Source organism: Phodopus roborovskii, unplaced genomic scaffold (genome assembly GCF_943737965.1).
Source record: "Phodopus roborovskii unplaced genomic scaffold, PHOROB, whole genome shotgun sequence".
Taxonomy (NCBI): Eukaryota; Metazoa; Chordata; class Mammalia; order Rodentia; family Cricetidae; genus Phodopus; species Phodopus roborovskii.
Genome location: NW_026126517.1, coordinates 36,085,716 through 36,103,992, shown reverse-complemented (window position 1 = coordinate 36,103,992; position 18,277 = coordinate 36,085,716). Strand labels below are relative to the sequence as shown.

At 43.0% G+C, this 18,277-nt stretch overlaps 1 protein-coding gene across 4 annotated transcripts in view; it reads left to right on the top strand.

Moving 5' to 3' along the window:
• Nucleotides 1-17,241, top strand: part of Tmem202 (transmembrane protein 202) — a 28,278-nt gene extending 11,037 nt beyond the window's left edge. Inside the window, exons 1-5 of one of the 4 annotated variants that reach the window (XM_051197632.1) lie at nt 8,656-8,756; nt 8,976-9,222; nt 15,875-16,024; nt 16,355-16,486; nt 16,922-17,241. In XM_051197632.1, coding sequence (XP_051053589.1) covers nt 8,679-8,756; nt 8,976-9,222; nt 15,875-16,024; nt 16,355-16,486; nt 16,922-17,160 — 846 coding nt within the window. In that variant the 5' untranslated portion in view covers nt 8,656-8,678 and the 3' untranslated portion in view covers nt 17,161-17,241. Of the gene's footprint in view, nt 1-8,655; nt 8,757-8,975; nt 9,223-15,874; nt 16,025-16,354; nt 16,487-16,921 lie in introns of those variants that run through there. The other 3 variants (XM_051197631.1, XR_007835305.1, XR_007835304.1) reach the window with 3 other exon arrangements.
• The last annotated feature ends 1,036 nt before the right edge of the window (nt 17,242-18,277 follow it).

The following is an 18,277-nucleotide window of genomic DNA, read 5'->3' as shown; positions in this document are numbered from 1 at the left end:
AGGACCTACATTCAATTCCCAGCACCCACATAGCAGCTCACAACTATCTGTAATCCTAGTTCCAGGGAACCTGACACCCTTACACAGAAATACATGCAAGCAAAACACTAATGTATATAAAATAAAAATAAAGAATGTAATACATATTTTAAAAGTTACTTCTAGGCCGGGCAGTGGTGGCACATGCCTTTAATCCCAACTCTTGGGAGATAGAGACAAATGGATCTCTGTGAGTTCAAGGCAATCCTGACCTACAGAGTGAATTCCAGGACAACCAGGACTATTTCACAGAGAAATCTTGTCTCAAAAAACAAAAACAAAAAACAAAAAACAAAAAACAAAAAAAAAAAAAAAAAAAGGAAGAAAAGCTACATCTGTTTGAAGTGCTATTTTGCTGTTGTTTTAGTGTTGGAAATTAAACTGAGGGCCTGTGCATGCTAGACAAATCTGTACTGTTGAACTTCATCACTACCACCCCATCTACCTTTAGAATGCTTCTCTTGGGTCTCATTTTTGTTTAGCTCAATTTTCTCTGTGAATGATGCACACCTACACGTGTGTAAGTCCAGAGGTTCATGTTGGGTTCGTGATTGCTCTTCACTTTGCTTTTGAGACAAGCTCTCTTGCTGAGCCTGGCTGGACTAACCGAGCTCAGCCTAACAGTGAGTGAGCTCAGGGGGCCACTTGCCTCTGCTTCCCCAGTGTTGCCGATGTGATCCAGACCCAGATCCCCATGCTTACACAGCAGGCACTCGACCCACCAGGCCAGGCCCCTAGTTCCCCTCTCCCTCCTTTTTAAAAGTTTCTGTTAGGATATTTCCCCCTCTTAGACCTTTCTCTCGTGGGGGTGGCACAGAAAATGCTCTTACATGTCCTTCCCCTGGGAAGAGTGCTGGAAAGAGAAGGAAGTGTATTGAAGAGTGCCTGCCTGTGGCTCCAGGACAGTGATGTGCACAGCTCCACAGTATAGAGTGTTCTTTAGAGATTTGGATTGAGGCCCTGGCCATCCCTGTCCTTAGCATTTTTCTCTTTGTCAGGAACCTGGCAGAGCTAGAGCCTCATTAGGGCACTGGTCAGCATGTAGTGCTGTCTTCTGGCCATCACGCTTGACTACCGCCTATCCTGAATAAGTACCACAGCTCTATTAAATCCCACAGAGAAAGAACCAAGCTTTTACAAAGACTTAGGAAAAAGCACTGCTCTTCTAAACTCCAGTCAACAGACACAGTGTGCTATACATGTTTGAAAGCTTTGTTCACTCCCTAATATGTGTGTGCCTGAACTAAGGGAGCAGAAGATCTCTTCTCACCCAAAAAAGAGATGAGACAGGAAAGACAGCTCAGCAGATAAGATCACTTGGCAGAGGCCCTGGGTTTAGTTCCTACCGACATCAGGCAGCTCACTACTAAATGCAGATCCAGTTCCAGGGGATCTAACATCCTCTTCTGGCCTCTGCACACATATGATGCACATATAAATGAACACACACACACACACATACATCAGTAGTTTTATTTAAAAAGTATTAGAGATTTAAGGGAAACATTTGAGCTTCTTAAATGTTAAGAGCTAGATGTGATCTTAGAAAATTATTTAGTCTGATTGTGTTGTGGTGGTGCATACCTTTAATCCCAGCACTCAGGAGGAGGCAGGAGGATCTCTGTGAGTTTGAGGCCAGTCTGGTCTACAAATCCAGATCCAGGACAACCAAGGCCACACAAAGAAACCCTGCCTCAACCCCACCCAAAAAAGTAAGATAAAAGGAAAAACAAAAGAAGGAAGGAAGGAAAGGTATTAAAATCAGTTTTACTTCCTTGAGTATGTGTTCACTGGACAGTGGTAGGAGGCAATGGAAAGACAAGGGATTTTTAAGTCACAAAAAGAACACACTGGCAATTAGGGAGTTCTTATAGTTCAAACTGTGGAGACCCTGGTGGTTTGAATAGGTATGGTCCTATAAATGCATGTGTTGAATGCTTGATGCAGACAGAGTTTCTGTTCCACTGGGTCCCACAGCCGTTTAGTCCCAAATAAACACACAGAGGCTATATTAATTATAAACTGTTTGGCCAATGACTCTGGCTTCTTATTGGCTAGCTCTATTTTAATTATTAACCCATTTCTATTAATCTATACCTCTCCACATAGTCTTGGCTTACCAGTGAAGCCAGGCCCTCTTACTCCCTTGGTAGCTATATGGTGTCTCTCTCCTGATTCACCTCTCTGAGTTCCAAGAATTCTTTTAGTCTAGTAGCCCCGCCTATATTTCCTGCCCGGCTACATCATGCCTATCCTTTGGCCAAAATAGCTTTATTCATCAACAAATAAGAGAAACATATATTCACAGCATACAGAAGGACATCCCCCATCAGCTTGACCCATAGAGATAGCACTATTAGGAGATGTGTCTTTGTTGGAGTAGTTGTGGTCTTGTTGGAGGAAGTGTCACTGTGGGGGTGGGCTTTGAGGTCTAATATACTAAAGTCATGCCTAGTGCAGTACACAGTTCACTACCTGTTGCCTGTGGATCAAGATGAAGAACTTTGTCTGCCTGCACACCAATCACCAATATGTTCCATCATGATGATAATGGACTAAACCTCTGAAACTGTAAAACTAAGCAGCTCCAATTCAATGCTTTTTTTGTTTGTTTTTGTTTTTTGTTTGTTTTGAAACAAGTTTCTCTGTGTAATAGCTCTGGCTGTCCTGGAACTTGCTTTGTAGACCAAGCTGGCTTCTCACAGATATCTGTCTGCCTCTACCTCCCGAATGCTAGGATTAGAGACATGCCACTATGGCTGGTCCCAAATAAAAGTTTTAATAAGAGTTGCCATAGTCATAGAAATCAGATTCTGAATCTTTCCATTATTCTGAGTGACGATATATAATATAGAGATGGCCCAGAAACGAAAATTTCTTTGCATAGGCAAGAACACCTGTTACACAAACCTGAAGACCTGAGTTCAGAGCTCCAACATCCATGTAAAAGGTTAGGTACAGTCACACATGCCTGTAGCCCCAGTGCAGGGGCAGCAAAGACCAGAGAATGCCTGGTGCTTGCTGTTCAGCCAGGGTACTCCAGGTTCAGTGAGTGACTATGTCTTCAGGGAATAAGATGGATAGTGGTAGAGTAGGACACTCAATGTCCTTCTCTAAGGGTCTCTGTGACCTTCATAGCTAGCAGAGGAGTGACAAGCAACAAGAGGCAAGAAGATAGTTTAGTTCAACATGATTCAGTAACAATGGTGCATACCTTACTTGTTTACTTTAGGCATATTTAAACACAGCACAAGTTGAAGACTTTCCTGGTGATAATTTAATCCCATGTGCACAATATCATTTTTAAATCTTCTTGAGGAACCAAGGAAGCTAAGGACACATCAGATGTAATTGCATCAAAACTCTTTATAAAGCCCTTAAAGATAGGCACTATAGACTAACTGAGGAAAACAAATTTATAGTAAGGGTCTGGGGGAGAATCTAGTGCCAGAAAATCTCCAGCCACACATAAAGTGCAAAGGTCATACGTTTTCTGGGCAGGTAACAGGTTTTTTATTCCTTCCATTGAAAGAACAATCCTGTGTGCTTAACATTTCAAGTTCCCCTAGTGCATGTCTTGAATATACCACTGTTACCACAACCACCACCATCATAACCTTCATGCTACCACCACAACACTGTTACCCCTACAACAAAATGTCCTTCTCTGGCCTTAGCATGCACACATGTATGCGTATACACTTCTCACATACATGCACACACATACACATAAAACACAGACACCACACACACACACACACACACACACACACAAATTTATACTTGATACAGTTTCCAGTTCTAAGGATAGAACTTCAGATCTCACTCCTGATGCACAAGTTCTATATACTCTGATAGCTCCAAATACTTGATATTCCTCTAAGATCTTACTAGGCATGTTAGTACATGCCTGAAATACCAGAACTTGAGAGGCAGAGCTGATAGGACCAGGGATTAAAAGTCAACCTGTCCCTATCTCAAACTAAAGCAGAAATGGGAATGTAACTCAATCGGCAGAAAGTTGGCCTAGAGTATACAACTCCTGACTTTGATCCTCAGCACTCCATAAATGATCTGATAGCACATACCTACAATCCCAGAGTTTTAGAAGTAGAGGAAGGATGATCAGAAATTCAAGGTTAGTGGCTACAGAGCCAGCTTAGTTATTGAGACTTGCTGCTTTTTTGGAGGATGAAAGTTCAGTTCCCTTTATCTACATCAGGCAGTTGTAAGCTGCTTGAAACATGATCCAGCACCCTTTTCTGGCCTCTGCAGACACCTGCACACATGTGGTATACACACATACAGATATACACATTAATTTAAATTATTAAATTTAAAAATTTAAAATATTTAAAAAAGAAATTTAAGTTTATCCTTGGCTGTATAGCATGTTCAAGGCCAGTCTGGACTATATGGGATATTTCTCAAACAAAGAGAGAAACAACCCCACTCTTGAGGAGTTGCAAATTAGGACAGGATTCCTTAAAAGGAAATATGGAGAGTGGTGTCAATTGTATGAGACTCAGTTTCTCTCTGTGGCTTTGGCTGTTCTGGACTAGATCTGTAGGTCAGGCTGGCCTCAAACTCAAGAGATCCACCCACCTCTATCTCCTAAGTGCTGGGATTAAAGGTGTGTGGCAACTCTGCCTGGACTCATTTCTATATTATAGAAGTCATGCATTTTTAAATTCAGGCATCACAATATTGTATGTATAAAGTAAGGGCCTTAGCATACCAATTCAATCATATAGGAACCAACAGTTGTTTTCCCTAGAATAACCTTATTCTTTAGGACCCCAGTACAGGAAAATAATTGAAATTATCTAAAGACTTGACATAAATTCTTATGTGTTCCTCTGTGTGTAGTTGTGCATTGTATTATACGTATGCACACACATCTGGAGGTCAGGGGTCAACTGCACATATTGTTCTGTTGGCACTGGCACTTTCTTTTTTAAAGTCAGGTTCTCGATCTGTCTTGCAGCTTGCATAGTAGGCTGGGTTGGCAGCAGCCCAGTGAGCCCCAGGGATCTTGGTTTTGCTTCACTCCTGCTGGGATTACAAGCAGATGCCACCCCTGGCTTTTTGTATGTGAGCACCGAGATCCAAATTCAAGTCCTCAAGCTTCCATAGCAGGTACTTCATTATCTGAGCCTTCTTACTAGCCCAGTCTCAGAATGCTCCCTTGGCTGGCCTAGAACTCATCATGTAGATCAGGTTGACTTCTGCCTCCTGAGTGCTGATATTAAAGACATGTGCCACCATAATGCTTGGTAAAATAAATCTTATTTTTCTTAAAGACTTATTTATTTGTGTCTGTGTGCATGTGCATGCGTGTGGAGTCCAGAAGAGTGTGTTGGATTCCCTGGAGCTGGAATTACAAGCAGTTGTGAATGTTCTAATATGAGGTGCTGGGAACTGAACTGTAGTCTTCTGCAGGAACACTTCATGCTCTTAACTGCTGAGCAGTCTCTTCAGCCCTAAAGAATTCTTTACATATCCTAACAAATGACCTTAGTTATGCATATTGTAAGTCACCTGTCTATAGACTGCCTGTTTACTCTGTTGGTGTTGTTATCTGATGAACAAAAGCTCTTCATTTGAAGGTAATCCCATTTACAAAATATTTCTTTGAAGCTTTTTTTTTTAAACTGTTTTTCTTAAGCATTGCCTATTTCAGAGTAAAAAATATATTACTCCATATTTTCTTCTAATAAAACTGCTTTCAAAACAATGACAATGGCTTGAATATAAACTAAATGACAATATACACAGCCACCAGATTTACATGCTTGTTTTATTGTATCCATCATAGACCCTAGCAAGTTCCTAGCTAGACACAATGTCCTACCCTTTGGGGTATTACTGAGAGTAGGCCTGAGGATTGGATGGTGCCAACCTGTTCCTTTAATGTCTCGTCACTGTTCACAAATGGCCTGACACCCCACATTACATCAACATCATCTGTTTGGTGGTATGCTTGGTTAATGCCAGCAGTGAAGGGATCCCAGGGGTAACAGTTTTTCTACCAATATTAGTATTTCTTCTGTCTCAATGTGGCCTGGGCCAAGACTGTATTCAAGCAAGCTTGAAAAGACAGCACAGGGGCACTGATCTCGTAATCATTACCTAGATCTTACAAGGATCCAGTGCTGGGTAAGATTGCTGATGTCCTTTCTCCCCCAGCAGCCTGCAAAGTACTTGCTGACTCTATGAAAGCTAGCCAGCAGAGAGAATGTTTCTGATTGATTTTTCTGTGTTCTACATCCTACAATCAAAATATGTGGTGTCTTCAGCAAGAGGATCTAACCATCAGTTGTGTTAAGCAATATATGAGGTTTTTTTGTTTGTTTGTGTTTTAGTATTTTTAGACAGCGTCTCACTCTTTATTAGGCTGGCCTGGAACTTACTCTGTAGGCCAGGCTGGTTTCAAACTCGTGGGTGATTCTCCTCCCTATGACTCCTCAGAGCTGAAATTACAGATGTGAACCAGCACCCTTAGTTGTAACCTTTATTTTAAACCTAGTAGAATCACACTGCTAGTGCCCTGAGCACCTGAGGCTTTTCATGGCTTCCTGCCTTGGGATATATCTTTGCCCCAAATGCTCTGTATGTTGATTACCTGAGAAATCCCTTTAAAAAATAGCTTCCATACCACTTCTCTACTTTTCTTCTGATAGATAGTGTTAACCATTTTCTCCTCTGTACCAACCTCTGTGATTTGTCTAAAAGAGTGTAGATCATCCAGCCACTCATCTTACATACTTTGTTTCCAGGCACTGAACTAATGCCAGGAAAGTTAAATAGTACTCTGGCTGAAGGCAGTCTGACTGGCAGTGTTGGCTTCTGTTAGTAGGCAATGTTCATGAGGCAGATTCAGGAGGATCATGAGTATGGGATCAACCTGTGTTATACCAGAGGAGCCGGGGAGATGGCTCAGTTAGAAAAGAAGCCCCGCAGGCTGCTCTTCCAAAGAACCAAGTTCAGTTCTCAGCACCCACATCAGACAGCTCACAGGAAATCTGACACTCTCTTGTCTCTGGAGGCACCTTCTCTGATGTGTCTTCTCATTAAACATAAAAGTAAACAAACCCTTAGAGAAAGAAAGTGTTTGTCACACAAGCAAGAAGACCTGAGTTCAACAGCGAGTACTCACACACAAAGCCTGGAGCAGTGGCATGCAGCTATAACCCCAGTGCTGGGGAGGCAGAGATACTAGTTGCTCTGAGCCTGCTGGCCAGTCTAGCCATATTGGAAAGTTCCAGGTCTAGTGAAAACAAAAGAAAATAAGGTGCATGTGACTGAGGGAGACAACTAATATCAACCTATGGCTTCCATACATACACACAGGTACACACATGTGGATACATGCCACACACAAATATATCACACACATGGAAGTCTGCATGCTACAGCATGGACATGAACAAGTATAGAACTAGTGGTTCTCACCAGCCAAAATAGAGATCAGGCTTCAACAGGACATGGGTGTCGGGAAGAGGGTATGCTAGAATAAACTGATAGGCATCTAGATTCAGACAGACTTAGGGACCAGAGTTTACATGTGTACAAAGAAAGAGCTGGTGATGTGGCAGTGTGTTGATTTGACACACCATTGTTCTGAAAACTAAATGCCGTCTGCACTGCATCTTTGATTTTCTTGAGTTCTTAGGAGGTGAGGGTTAGGATCAGGTGTAGACAGTTGTTTAAAAAGGAGATGGGTGTCACCTGGGCATCAGCAGGCTGAGGTGGTCCGGAGAGCCTAGCGCCACCACAGCATCTTAGAGCGTGGTCACTTTTAGCACATCATATTTTAGTGTTCAGGGCATTGGCTCCTGGCATTTTGGTGGGTCCTTTCAGCCCTGTGGTGTCCTTACATGAACAGAGATATTGAAAAGAGGGAACAAGAGGACAATGGGATGATTCAGTGAGCAAAGGCCCTTTATTCAAGCCTGGGGACCCAAGATAGATTCCCAGAACACATGCAAAGGTATAAGGAGAGAATGGACTCTCCTCTGACCTCTACATGCATGCCCCAAAACACCTCATACACACATGCAAACACACAGACTCACACTAATAAAAAATTAAATTAAAATAAAAGAGGAACCAGGGTAAGAAAGGGAGAAAAAGGATGCTGCACAAAGGGCCATGACTGACAGGCTCATAGCTGTATCAAGACTCTTTTAGAGTTCTGGCAAAAAACATGAATTGCATTGGCTACTGGCTACTGACACATTCATACTGTTGAATTATAAGCACAAACAATTGAAATTGGAGTTACACTTTTAAAATTTATTCTGAGAATTTGTCTTCATCTTTATATTTTAGGGGCTGGCATGAAGCCTAACACACAAATTCTGAGAATATATGTGTAAATTTAATAAAATTGGAGAAGTTAGGGAACATCTCTTTTTCTGCATCTTTCTGTGTCTCTCTCTTACACACACACACACACACACACACACACACACACAGAGAGAGAGAGAGAGAGAGAGAGGTGATTTCTTCCTTGTGTGATGAGAATGAAGAAAATGAAAAGAGAATCAGCCCCTGTCCCCAGAATTCTCCTGGCCATGTGTGAGGGGGCGTTGAGACAAATTCCATGGCAGTTAGAAAGTGAACTGGCTGCCAAGATGGAGAGGAAGGAACAAAGCATGACCTTCTACAGTCCTGAGGTCTCCAAAATAAAAGGGAACCGGAAATACCAAAGGGTAAGGAGACAGAAGGTCAGAGGGGAGGAAAGGAAGGGAACTTGATGTGAGGACTGAGCTAGACAGAAAAGGCCATCTTAGAAATGCCGGCTTTCAAACAAGAGGTGAGGAAACTGGTGTACAAATCAAACCAACATGGGGATGTTGAGGTAGAGAGAGATAGGAGTCTTTGAGAATCTGGGGCTAGCTTCTTGGGCACTATTTCCCTCATCCTTGTAGCCTACCCTTCCTACCAACAAGCAATCGATGTCAGCCCAGAAGCGGCAGCTGTATGTGGATCAGGCATACACCTATACCCGGATGTTCGGTGGCAGCCTCTCTGTCTTTAGCCTCCTGCTGCTGATCTGCACGTCCCCACTGAGCTGGGTGCAGTTCCTGGTGACCAACAATGGCATTGAGCTCAACGCAGGACTATGGACCTTATGCCACCATGAGCTATGCTGGAGCCACACACCCAAGCCACCCTGTGAGTGCCACTAAAGTCAATGCCACAGGCCCCACAATTCCTGAGCTTTCTACTACATTGTGCTTTTGTTGCCTTTCTTCCTTCAAGATCTTTGAATCTGAGACAAGTTGTAAATGTGACTGGTGTCCTGTATATGTCCTCTTTCTGAGCCCAGGTTGATTCCTATCCCAAATGATAATAAGCTGGTGGTATTGTTTTGACATTTATAAGATGCTACTGTGTAAGCTTGGGATGGGTTTGGATACAGGTGACCCACACGATTGATACTTGGGTGTCCTTTTTATATAGGCCATTCCTCTTTCTAGATCAAGGCTTCTTATTGACATATACAGGGGGCCCTTTTGTACCAGAGGTCTCAAGAGTTTTGACATTTTGATAGCTAAATTTGCTGCCCTTCAAAAGCTGAATCAGAGCTGGGATGAAGCTCGATAGTAGAATACTCATCTGCCATATACAAGTCCCTGGGACCTGCCCCCAGCATCACACACACACACACACACAAACAAACAAACACACACGGTCTTGCTTTAAAATTTTGAATTAATGGTGGGCCATAGTGGCACATGCCTTAAATCCCAGTAATTAGGAGGCAGATCTCTGTGGGTTCAAGGCCAGCTTGGTCTACAGAGTGAATTCTGTGACAGAGTAACATAGTGAGACCCTGTCTCAAAAGAAAAAAAAATTGTTTGAATTAGGTGGTGTGTGGTGGCACTCACCTTTAATCCCAGTACTCATCTACATAGCAAATTCTACTCCATCCAAGACAACTAATGAGATGCTGTCTCAAAATCAGGACGGAAGCTACGGTTAAGTGGTTAAAATCACTTAGGTACTCTTTCATAGGATTCAGGTTATAGTTCCTAGAACCTATGTCAGAAGGCTCACAGCTCCCAGTTACTCCCAGCTCCAGGGGACCTGACCCTCTTTACAGTCAGTATTACACCCAAACTGTGGCATACCCTCACTCACACACAGATAAAAAATAAAAATGAATCTCTTGGAAAAGTAGAGTTTTGGTTCTACGGGAAGTGAAGGTTAGAATTCAGTGTTAGGATCTTTGGTTTTGGTTTATTTTGTTTTGTTAGGTGGATTAAAAGACAAAAGCAATGAAGTTAACCAAATATAGATGTTTTAAACTCTTAAGTGTTTCATTTGGGCTGTGTAATTTGGGGCATACAATTCTTGTGAGTAGAACTGGTTAATTAGGATGGTTAGACTTTGTGATGTCAAGCTTTGTTTGCTCTCATGAAGCTTCAAGGATCCATGTAGTTTTTCAGGAGCACAGGGGTGAAGTTGGAGAAGATTGTGAGATGAATAGAAGTGCATGTTACTCTCAGCCAGTGTGCCTTCATCCTTTGAATATTAAACTCAGATTGGAAATGTGTCTGTTAGTTGATGTAGCAGGAAGACATCACCAGTATCCAGTTCTGCAATAAACAAACAAACAAACAAATAAATAGCTAAAATGGAGGGGACCAGACATAGTGATGCATATTTTAATCCTAGCACTAGGAAGGCAGAGGCAGGATGATCTCTTCACGTTGAGGTCAGCATGGTTGGTCTATATAGTGAGTTCCAGGACAGCAAGAGCTACCCTGTCTCACTGCCTCCAAAATGTAGAGGGCTTGGTGTGATTTAGTAGGCAGTGTGCTTACCTACCGTGTGCAAGGTTTATACAAAGCATTAGCCGGGTGTGGTGGCACCTGGTTATAGCCCTAGCACTCAGAAGGCAGTTCTAGAAAACCTGAGCTACACAAAATTCTATCTCAAAAAGGAAAATGATCCTGTGATGTTGTCTCAGGGGAAAAATATGTTAAGCATGATAGCACATGCCTGTAATCTCATTCCTTGTAGGGGAGGAAGATTATGTTTGAGACCAGCATTGGTAACATAGCCATACCTGCTTCAAACACCACTCTGTGTGTGTGTGTGTGTGTGTGTGTGTGTGTGTGTGTGAATGTATGTTAACATATATGTGTTATACATGTATTTATTTTTGTGTATATATGGATATGCATATGCCATGGCACATTTGTGGGAGTCAGAGTGCAACTTTCCAGAGTTGCTTCTCTCCTTCCACCCCATGGGTTCCAGGGATCCAAGTCAGTTTTTTTTTTTGTTTTGTTTTGTTTTGTTTTTTAGAGACAGGGTTTCTCTGTGTAACAGCCCTGGATGTCCTGGAACTGACTCTGTAGCCCAGACTGGGCCGGGAACTCACAGAGATCCACCTGCCTCTGCCTCCCTGGTGCTGGGATTAAAAGTATGCACCGCAAGTGCCCAGTTGCAACTCAGGTTTTTAGGCTTGGCATGAAGTGCCTTTGCCACTGATCCATCTTGCTGCCCCCACCTATACACACACACACACACACACACACACACATACATACACACATACACACACACACACACACACACACACACACACACACACACCAGAATCATGTGAGTTAGTGTAAGCTTAAGGGTGAACTTTTTTAAAGATAAGAATGTCATAAACTGCCAACAGCAGGAAGTGCAGAGGGTGTGAAGGGACCCAAGACTGGGCTCTCTCTCAGACAAAGAAAACCGCACCATGGAGTCACTCTGGCTCTCCAATGTCCAGTTGACAGTCTTCGTTGTTTATGTTTTGTTTTATCTCCATGGTCCAGGTTTTCCTGTTTATTAGTGTGCCGGAGCCAAAAAGTGACATCCAAGCTTACTTAGCCTTACAGCTCATTAGTTCACACATGCAAAGGAGGAAATTGACATTTCCAAGCATAATAATCAAGATCCAATTTGGGTCAAGTTTCCTGTTGCAGACAAGGACTGACTGGGGTATTGAGAGCTAAACATGCAAAAGATACGTAGGTCACAGGGCTTCTTACAGAACCATCCGGGCTGGTGGGTCTCTCTCAAGGTTACAGGACTCATTCTCAGTGACCCAGGATACACACTGTCTTTAAGTTCTTTTCTTTTTAGTATGGCCAATTTGTTGGAGGCCTCAAAGCAATTCACCTCTGTGGTCAGGCTTATGATTTCTACAGATAGAAATTATTATTTTTACTTTTATTTATTTTTTTGACTATCCTGGAACTCACACTGTAGACCAGGCTGGCCTCAGACTCACAGAGATCCACCTGCCTCTGCCTTCCAAGTGCTGGGATTAAAAGTATAAGCCACCACTGCCCACTGGAAATGACTATTTTTTATCATAAGTAACAGCCTATAGAGAACAAAATGAAATTTATGTGGCAGATTTTTTTAAACAGCTTTGTTTTGTTTAGCATGCTTTTTTTGTATTATTTTAAAGATAGAGTCTCATGTCGCCTTCTCTGGCCTTCAGGTGACTATGTAGCTGAGGACAACCTAGAACTTCTGATCTTCTTGTCTGTACATCCCAAGTGCTGGCACCACCTGTGTGGTACTACCTCACCTGTATAAAACTGAAATAATCTTTGTTTGGTTTTTTTTTTTTGAGACAGGACCTCAACTATGTAGCTCTGACTATCCTGGAACTGATAGTGTAGACGAGAGTGGCCTTGAACCCTCAAAGATCTGCTTGTATCTGCCTCCCAAGTACTGGGATCAAAAGCATATGCCACCATTCCTGACAAATTAAAATAACCTTGGTACACAACTTCTTTTTTCTAGGTTGTTTGGAAACTGGACTTGGACTTAACTGTGTTTGGAGAGGTTGGATGTGATAATACACTCCTGTAATCCCAGGACTTGGGAGGAATCCACAGGATTATCTTGAGTTCAAAGTTAGCCCAAGAGTGAATACTGAATGACGTTTACAAAGCAGCAGTATGTGGTGCTGGAGAGGTGACCCACACTGGCACTAGTTGCTCTTCCCGAGAACCTAGGTTAGATTCCCAGCACCCACATGGTGGTTTACAACTAGTTGGGGGGATCTGACGCCCTCTTCTGCCCTCCATGCACTATGTGCACCTATGGTGGGCAGGAACCCTTGTTGTCAGGACACTCATACACATAAAACAATAAAAACAAAATTAAAAGAGTGGTGTCTCAGTAGAGTGGTCAGATGCCTGCCTAATGTGAACAAAGTCCTGGGTTCAATCCCAAACACAGATAAAATGAAATGAAACAGCAGTGCTTCTAGAACTTTCAGTGACAGAGCAGAGCTATTTCCTGCTTCAAATGTGTCTGAAAGAAACTAGAGAGGCATGTTACATGCAAATGATGCTGAAGAGATCATAGACTATAGTGGCTCAGAAAGGCTTCTACTTCTGGATGGAAATCTCGTTTATTAAAGCTTCAGTAAAATGTCAGTGGAGAAGCTGGAAGAGGGAAAGGTTTTAGGCTGGGGATGTGTTTCCCACCCACCCTTACTCTAGAATCAACATCCACTCTCTAGCAGAACTAAGAAGACCAGGCCATGGTGACACATGCCTTTAGTCCCAGCACTCTGGAGGCAGAGGCAGGCAGATCTCTGTGAGTTCAAGGCCAGCCTGGTCTACAGAATGAGTTCCAGGACAGCCTCCAAAACCACAGAGAAACCCTGTCTCTTGAAAAAACTAAAACAAAACAAAACAAAACAAAACAAAACAAAAACTAAGAGAAGAGAGAAGGGTCCCTGAACTCTGGAGGCAGCCTGGCCTACATTGACATGGAGATTTAATATTAGTTATGAATGCTCAGCTCTATATTAGCTCTTATTTTAATTTGTTTCTCTTTATCTAAGTTTTGTGTCAAGACTTTGTAACCTTTCTTTGTATCTTACTTTCCTGTTGTCTCCATGTCTGGCTGGCTGGTGGCTGCCTGGTTTTGGCCCCGGGCATCTCTCTCATTCTCTCCTCTTCCTCTCATTCTTCTCTTCAGCCTAGATTTCTCTTCCTATTTATTTTGTCTTCCCACCAGCCTCACCTATCCCTCTTCTGCCTAGCTGTTGGCCATTCAGCTCTTTGTTAGATCAATTAGGTACCTTAGGCAGGCAAGGTGAAATAAATTCAACACATCTTTACATAATTAAAGACACTTTCTCACATCATTAAACAAATATGGCATAAACAAATGTAATACACATTTACACAGTTAAAGTAATATTCTGCAGCATAAGCAAATGTAACGCATCTTTACATAGTTAAAAAAAATAGTCCACAACACTGGAATGATTGTACTCTTCTAAACTCCTAAACAAATGTGAAATAAGGCTTTGGGAGGCTCTCAGAAAAAGAGGGCTATGGGTATTAAATTGCTGTATTCGTATGTTTGATCTTGAAATCATTGCAGTATAGAAGCTACAGTAAGTGTAACTCCATTTTTTTTTCAGTCTCTAGTTGACAAGGTCAACAAATGCTAGATACATCATTTAGAGAAAAACCAGAGAAACAAACTCCAGGTTCAACAACAAATATTCATTGGGCAAAGTAGTGACTATGACTGACTATTTTATAGCCATTGAAAATTATGTTTGTGTGGCTGGGGAGATAGCTCAGTCAGCAAAGTATTTGGAGTACAAGCATGAAGATCTGAATTTAGATCCCCAAAACCTAGGTAAGAAAATAAAACAACAGGACTGGTGCAGATGTGTGCCTGTAAAGCCCCACCACTAGCACTAAGGAGGCAAAGACAGACAGGTAGAAACCCGGAGCTCACTGGCCAGCCATTCCAGTTTAGTCAGTAGTCAGGTTCAGTGAGAGACCCTGCCTCAAAAAAAAAAAAAAAAAAAAAAAAAAACAAGATAATGAGAAATTGAGGAAGACACCCAACATTGACCTCTGGCCTCTACATATTTGCATACACTTATGCACACATGCAAAGACACAGGAAGAACACACACACAAATGATTTTTACAACAGGTACCTGAGGAAAACTCTTATTGTAAAATCTTCAGGAAAACAACTCATTTCTTACCCACTCTATACAGAGAGTAGAAAAAGAATACTTAGAGATAAGTTACCAGGTGTTGGTGGTGCATGCCTTTAATCCCAGCCCTCGAGAGGCAGAGGCAGATGGATCTCTGTGAGTTAGAGACCAGCCTGGTGTGTACAAGAGCTAGTTCCAGGACAGCCTCCAAAGAGTTAGAATTAGAAACAAAAAAGTTTTAAGCTGGTTTATGATGGCAATAACTCCTCTTATAAGCTAACGACAGAAATATTGATGTATTATCCCTGATTTGGCAACAAAGAGTTTGTCCTTAGGAAAGAAAATTCATGTAACCAGGTAGTGGTAGTATGTACCTATAATTCCAGCACAGACTCAGGAGCAGCAAGAATTCAAGGCCAGGTTAAGATGCATAGTGAAATCATGTATCAGAAGGGGATGGGGAGAGGTGTTTGAAGTGACAGTGAAAACTTAGGGAAGAAGATCATATGGTACCATGTGGCAAACTCCACTTCATCTTTTGTCTACTGAGTAAAGCTCTTATCAGTGTCCATAGTACCACATGGCAAACTCCATTTCTTCTTATTTTGTCCTGCTCACATATCTGAGATTTTTATCTAGCTTTAATTACATACCCATTTGTTTGTTTGTTTGAGACGGGGTCTCAAGTAGCCAAGGCTAGCCTGGAACTCACTATGTAGCCCAGGCTGACCTGAAACTCCCTAGCCCTCCTGAGTTTGGGATGGCAGGTGTGTGCCACTATGCCTGGCTCTCTAGCTTTCTTCTAGGATGTTACTAGTGTAACCAAGCCTTTCCTCACTGCAGATTACCTCCAGTATTCCAGGGCCTTGTTCATCATCTCTGTCCTCTGCATGCTTACTGGCCTCGGCTTGCTCTTCAGCTCCTGCCACCCTGCAGAAGGAATCCTGTCCTCTGAGTTGGATCTGAAGGTGTGCATCCTCAGCTTCTGCTCAGGTACTCACTGGCAAGGTAACACACTGAGGGGAAAATAGTCAAAGAAACTAAGTCTCTCTGGGGGCTTCCATGGTCTTCCCTATCCATTACTGCTCTTCCACATTACCTAGTGACCAGCTCCCTGTCCTGTCTCAAGGCATAGAACATGCCATAATTGTCGTATACCAAGGGGGAGGACCCCTTCTTCCTCTCATCTTGGCTAATTCCCAAGTCTTTAATCTTTTGATCTTTGCCATGGATAGATCCCTGCAAATGAAAGAGGAGCTGGGGGTGGCAGCCAAGGCAGATGGAAGATGCTGATAGGTGTGACATCTTTCTTTCTGGTCCCAGCTGTCTGCTTGCTCCTCTGCCTCAACCTGTTTCTGGCCCAGGTTGAGTGGTACACAAAGAGCACCATGGAATCAGAGTTCCTGTGGGCCTATTATCTTAATTGGTGCAGTGACATCTTGTATGTCTGTGCTGGTGAGTCAGTGCCCTGCTCTGTGCCTAGAGGAGGAATGGGAAATCATTTCTGTAACATGAGGTAGCATCGAAGACATAGAAGTATAGTATGTTTCTATGTGGAGAGGCAGGGTGGTGCTGTGGGGAAAGCTAGATTTGACAATCAAAAGCCTAGAATTAGTAACTTGTTCTCTCACAGAAAGAGATGTGTTAAGTAACTTGCTTAAGGGCACACAGAAAACAATAGCACCATTGCTGAAATCCAGGAGAGTGGAACTTTAACCAGAGAAAGCGGTTACTGGAGGGCAAATTAACCTATAGTGGGGGTGGGGTGGGGAAGGAATTACAGAAAAGATGCCTTTTAAGACTGAATATGAAATGATGAATATGATTTTTAAAACCTAACAGACCATCTGCCCGTCAAACCATACCTCATTTTTTTTTCTTCTCCTCTAGGGATCATTTCTTTTCTCAACTACATAACTTTCCAATCTCATCTTCCTGATCAAAGTGACACTATGACCCCACAGCATAAGTCTAGGCTGCAAAACCCACCAATAATACCGCCTGCTACAGCTGCAAAGTCAAGTCCTGAGATGCAATTTCTAAGTGGGAGAGGGGAGAAACAACCAAGTGTGATACAAGAAAAACAGCCAAGTATGAGAGGGGAGAAACAACCAAGTACGAGACTGTGATAGAAATAGGGAAGGGTAAATCCTGCTGTCGTGCAAACAGAGGTGGGCTAAGTGAGAAATGATTGTGCAAATTCGATGAAACCTGATATCATGTCCGTAGTAGCATTAAAGCTAAGGGAATGTCTTTTGTGTGTGTTGCACCCAAAATATGTAAGACCATCATAAAATAATGAAGGGCTGAAGAAATGGCTCAGCAGTTAGCAGTGCTGGATGCAAAATCATGGGGTTCAGAATTTGAATCCAAACACCGACAAGGCTCCTCAAAGAATAGGTGGAGATGAGGAGATGGAGGACACCCAGTATCCTCTTTTAGTGACCACAAATGTCCATTGCAATAAGTCACTGGTTCAGTTCAAGACCCCTGGTTTCTGGTACACCATCCTCACAGGATCCTCACTAGAACTCCTCTAATAACCTGTAGCTGCCCTGAGTCTTGAAGATCATTTGGGTATTGTTCCACAGGACCAGACTTCTTATGAGCTCCTGCAGGTCCTAGATGGGGTAGATGCTAGGGTGGGTCAACTCAAGGCCCGGCTGTGGGCCTGGGTGGTAAGGGAGCTGGTCACTCTGGGCCAACCCACCTTAGGTGAGAGGCCTGAGTCAGCTCCCCTAGGTGCATGCCCACAGGATTAGTTCAGCCTCTCCTATGGTGAGAGGTGGGGCCATCTCTCTTGCTGTAGTGTCCAGTGAGAAGCAAGGCCAGCTTTCTCAGGGCCAGCAAAGGATGGGGCTGGCTTATCATGACCCTCTAATTTCATCTTGCATGGTTTCTAAGGCTCCTGAGTAACACAGGCCACAGATATCAACACAGTCCCCCAGTTGCAGCTGGACCTCAAACTCAGACATGGCCCTTAGCAGCAGCTGGGATGTCATGGCCAGATTACATCTTAGCTCTGGGTGTAAGGAATAACCACTCAGGTGGGAATGGTTCAAGCAGCCTTACGGATGTCAGACACCCCCAAGGCCTTAGGTTGCAGTCTTAACCATGGGCCTTTCTCTATGTGACCTTTGGTGGCAATGCAGGACCCTGATATCAGCACAGACCACAGCCATGGTAGGACCATGGACCCCAACATGGTCCTTAGTAGCAGCTGTGTCTGGTTGTCACCACTGCCCT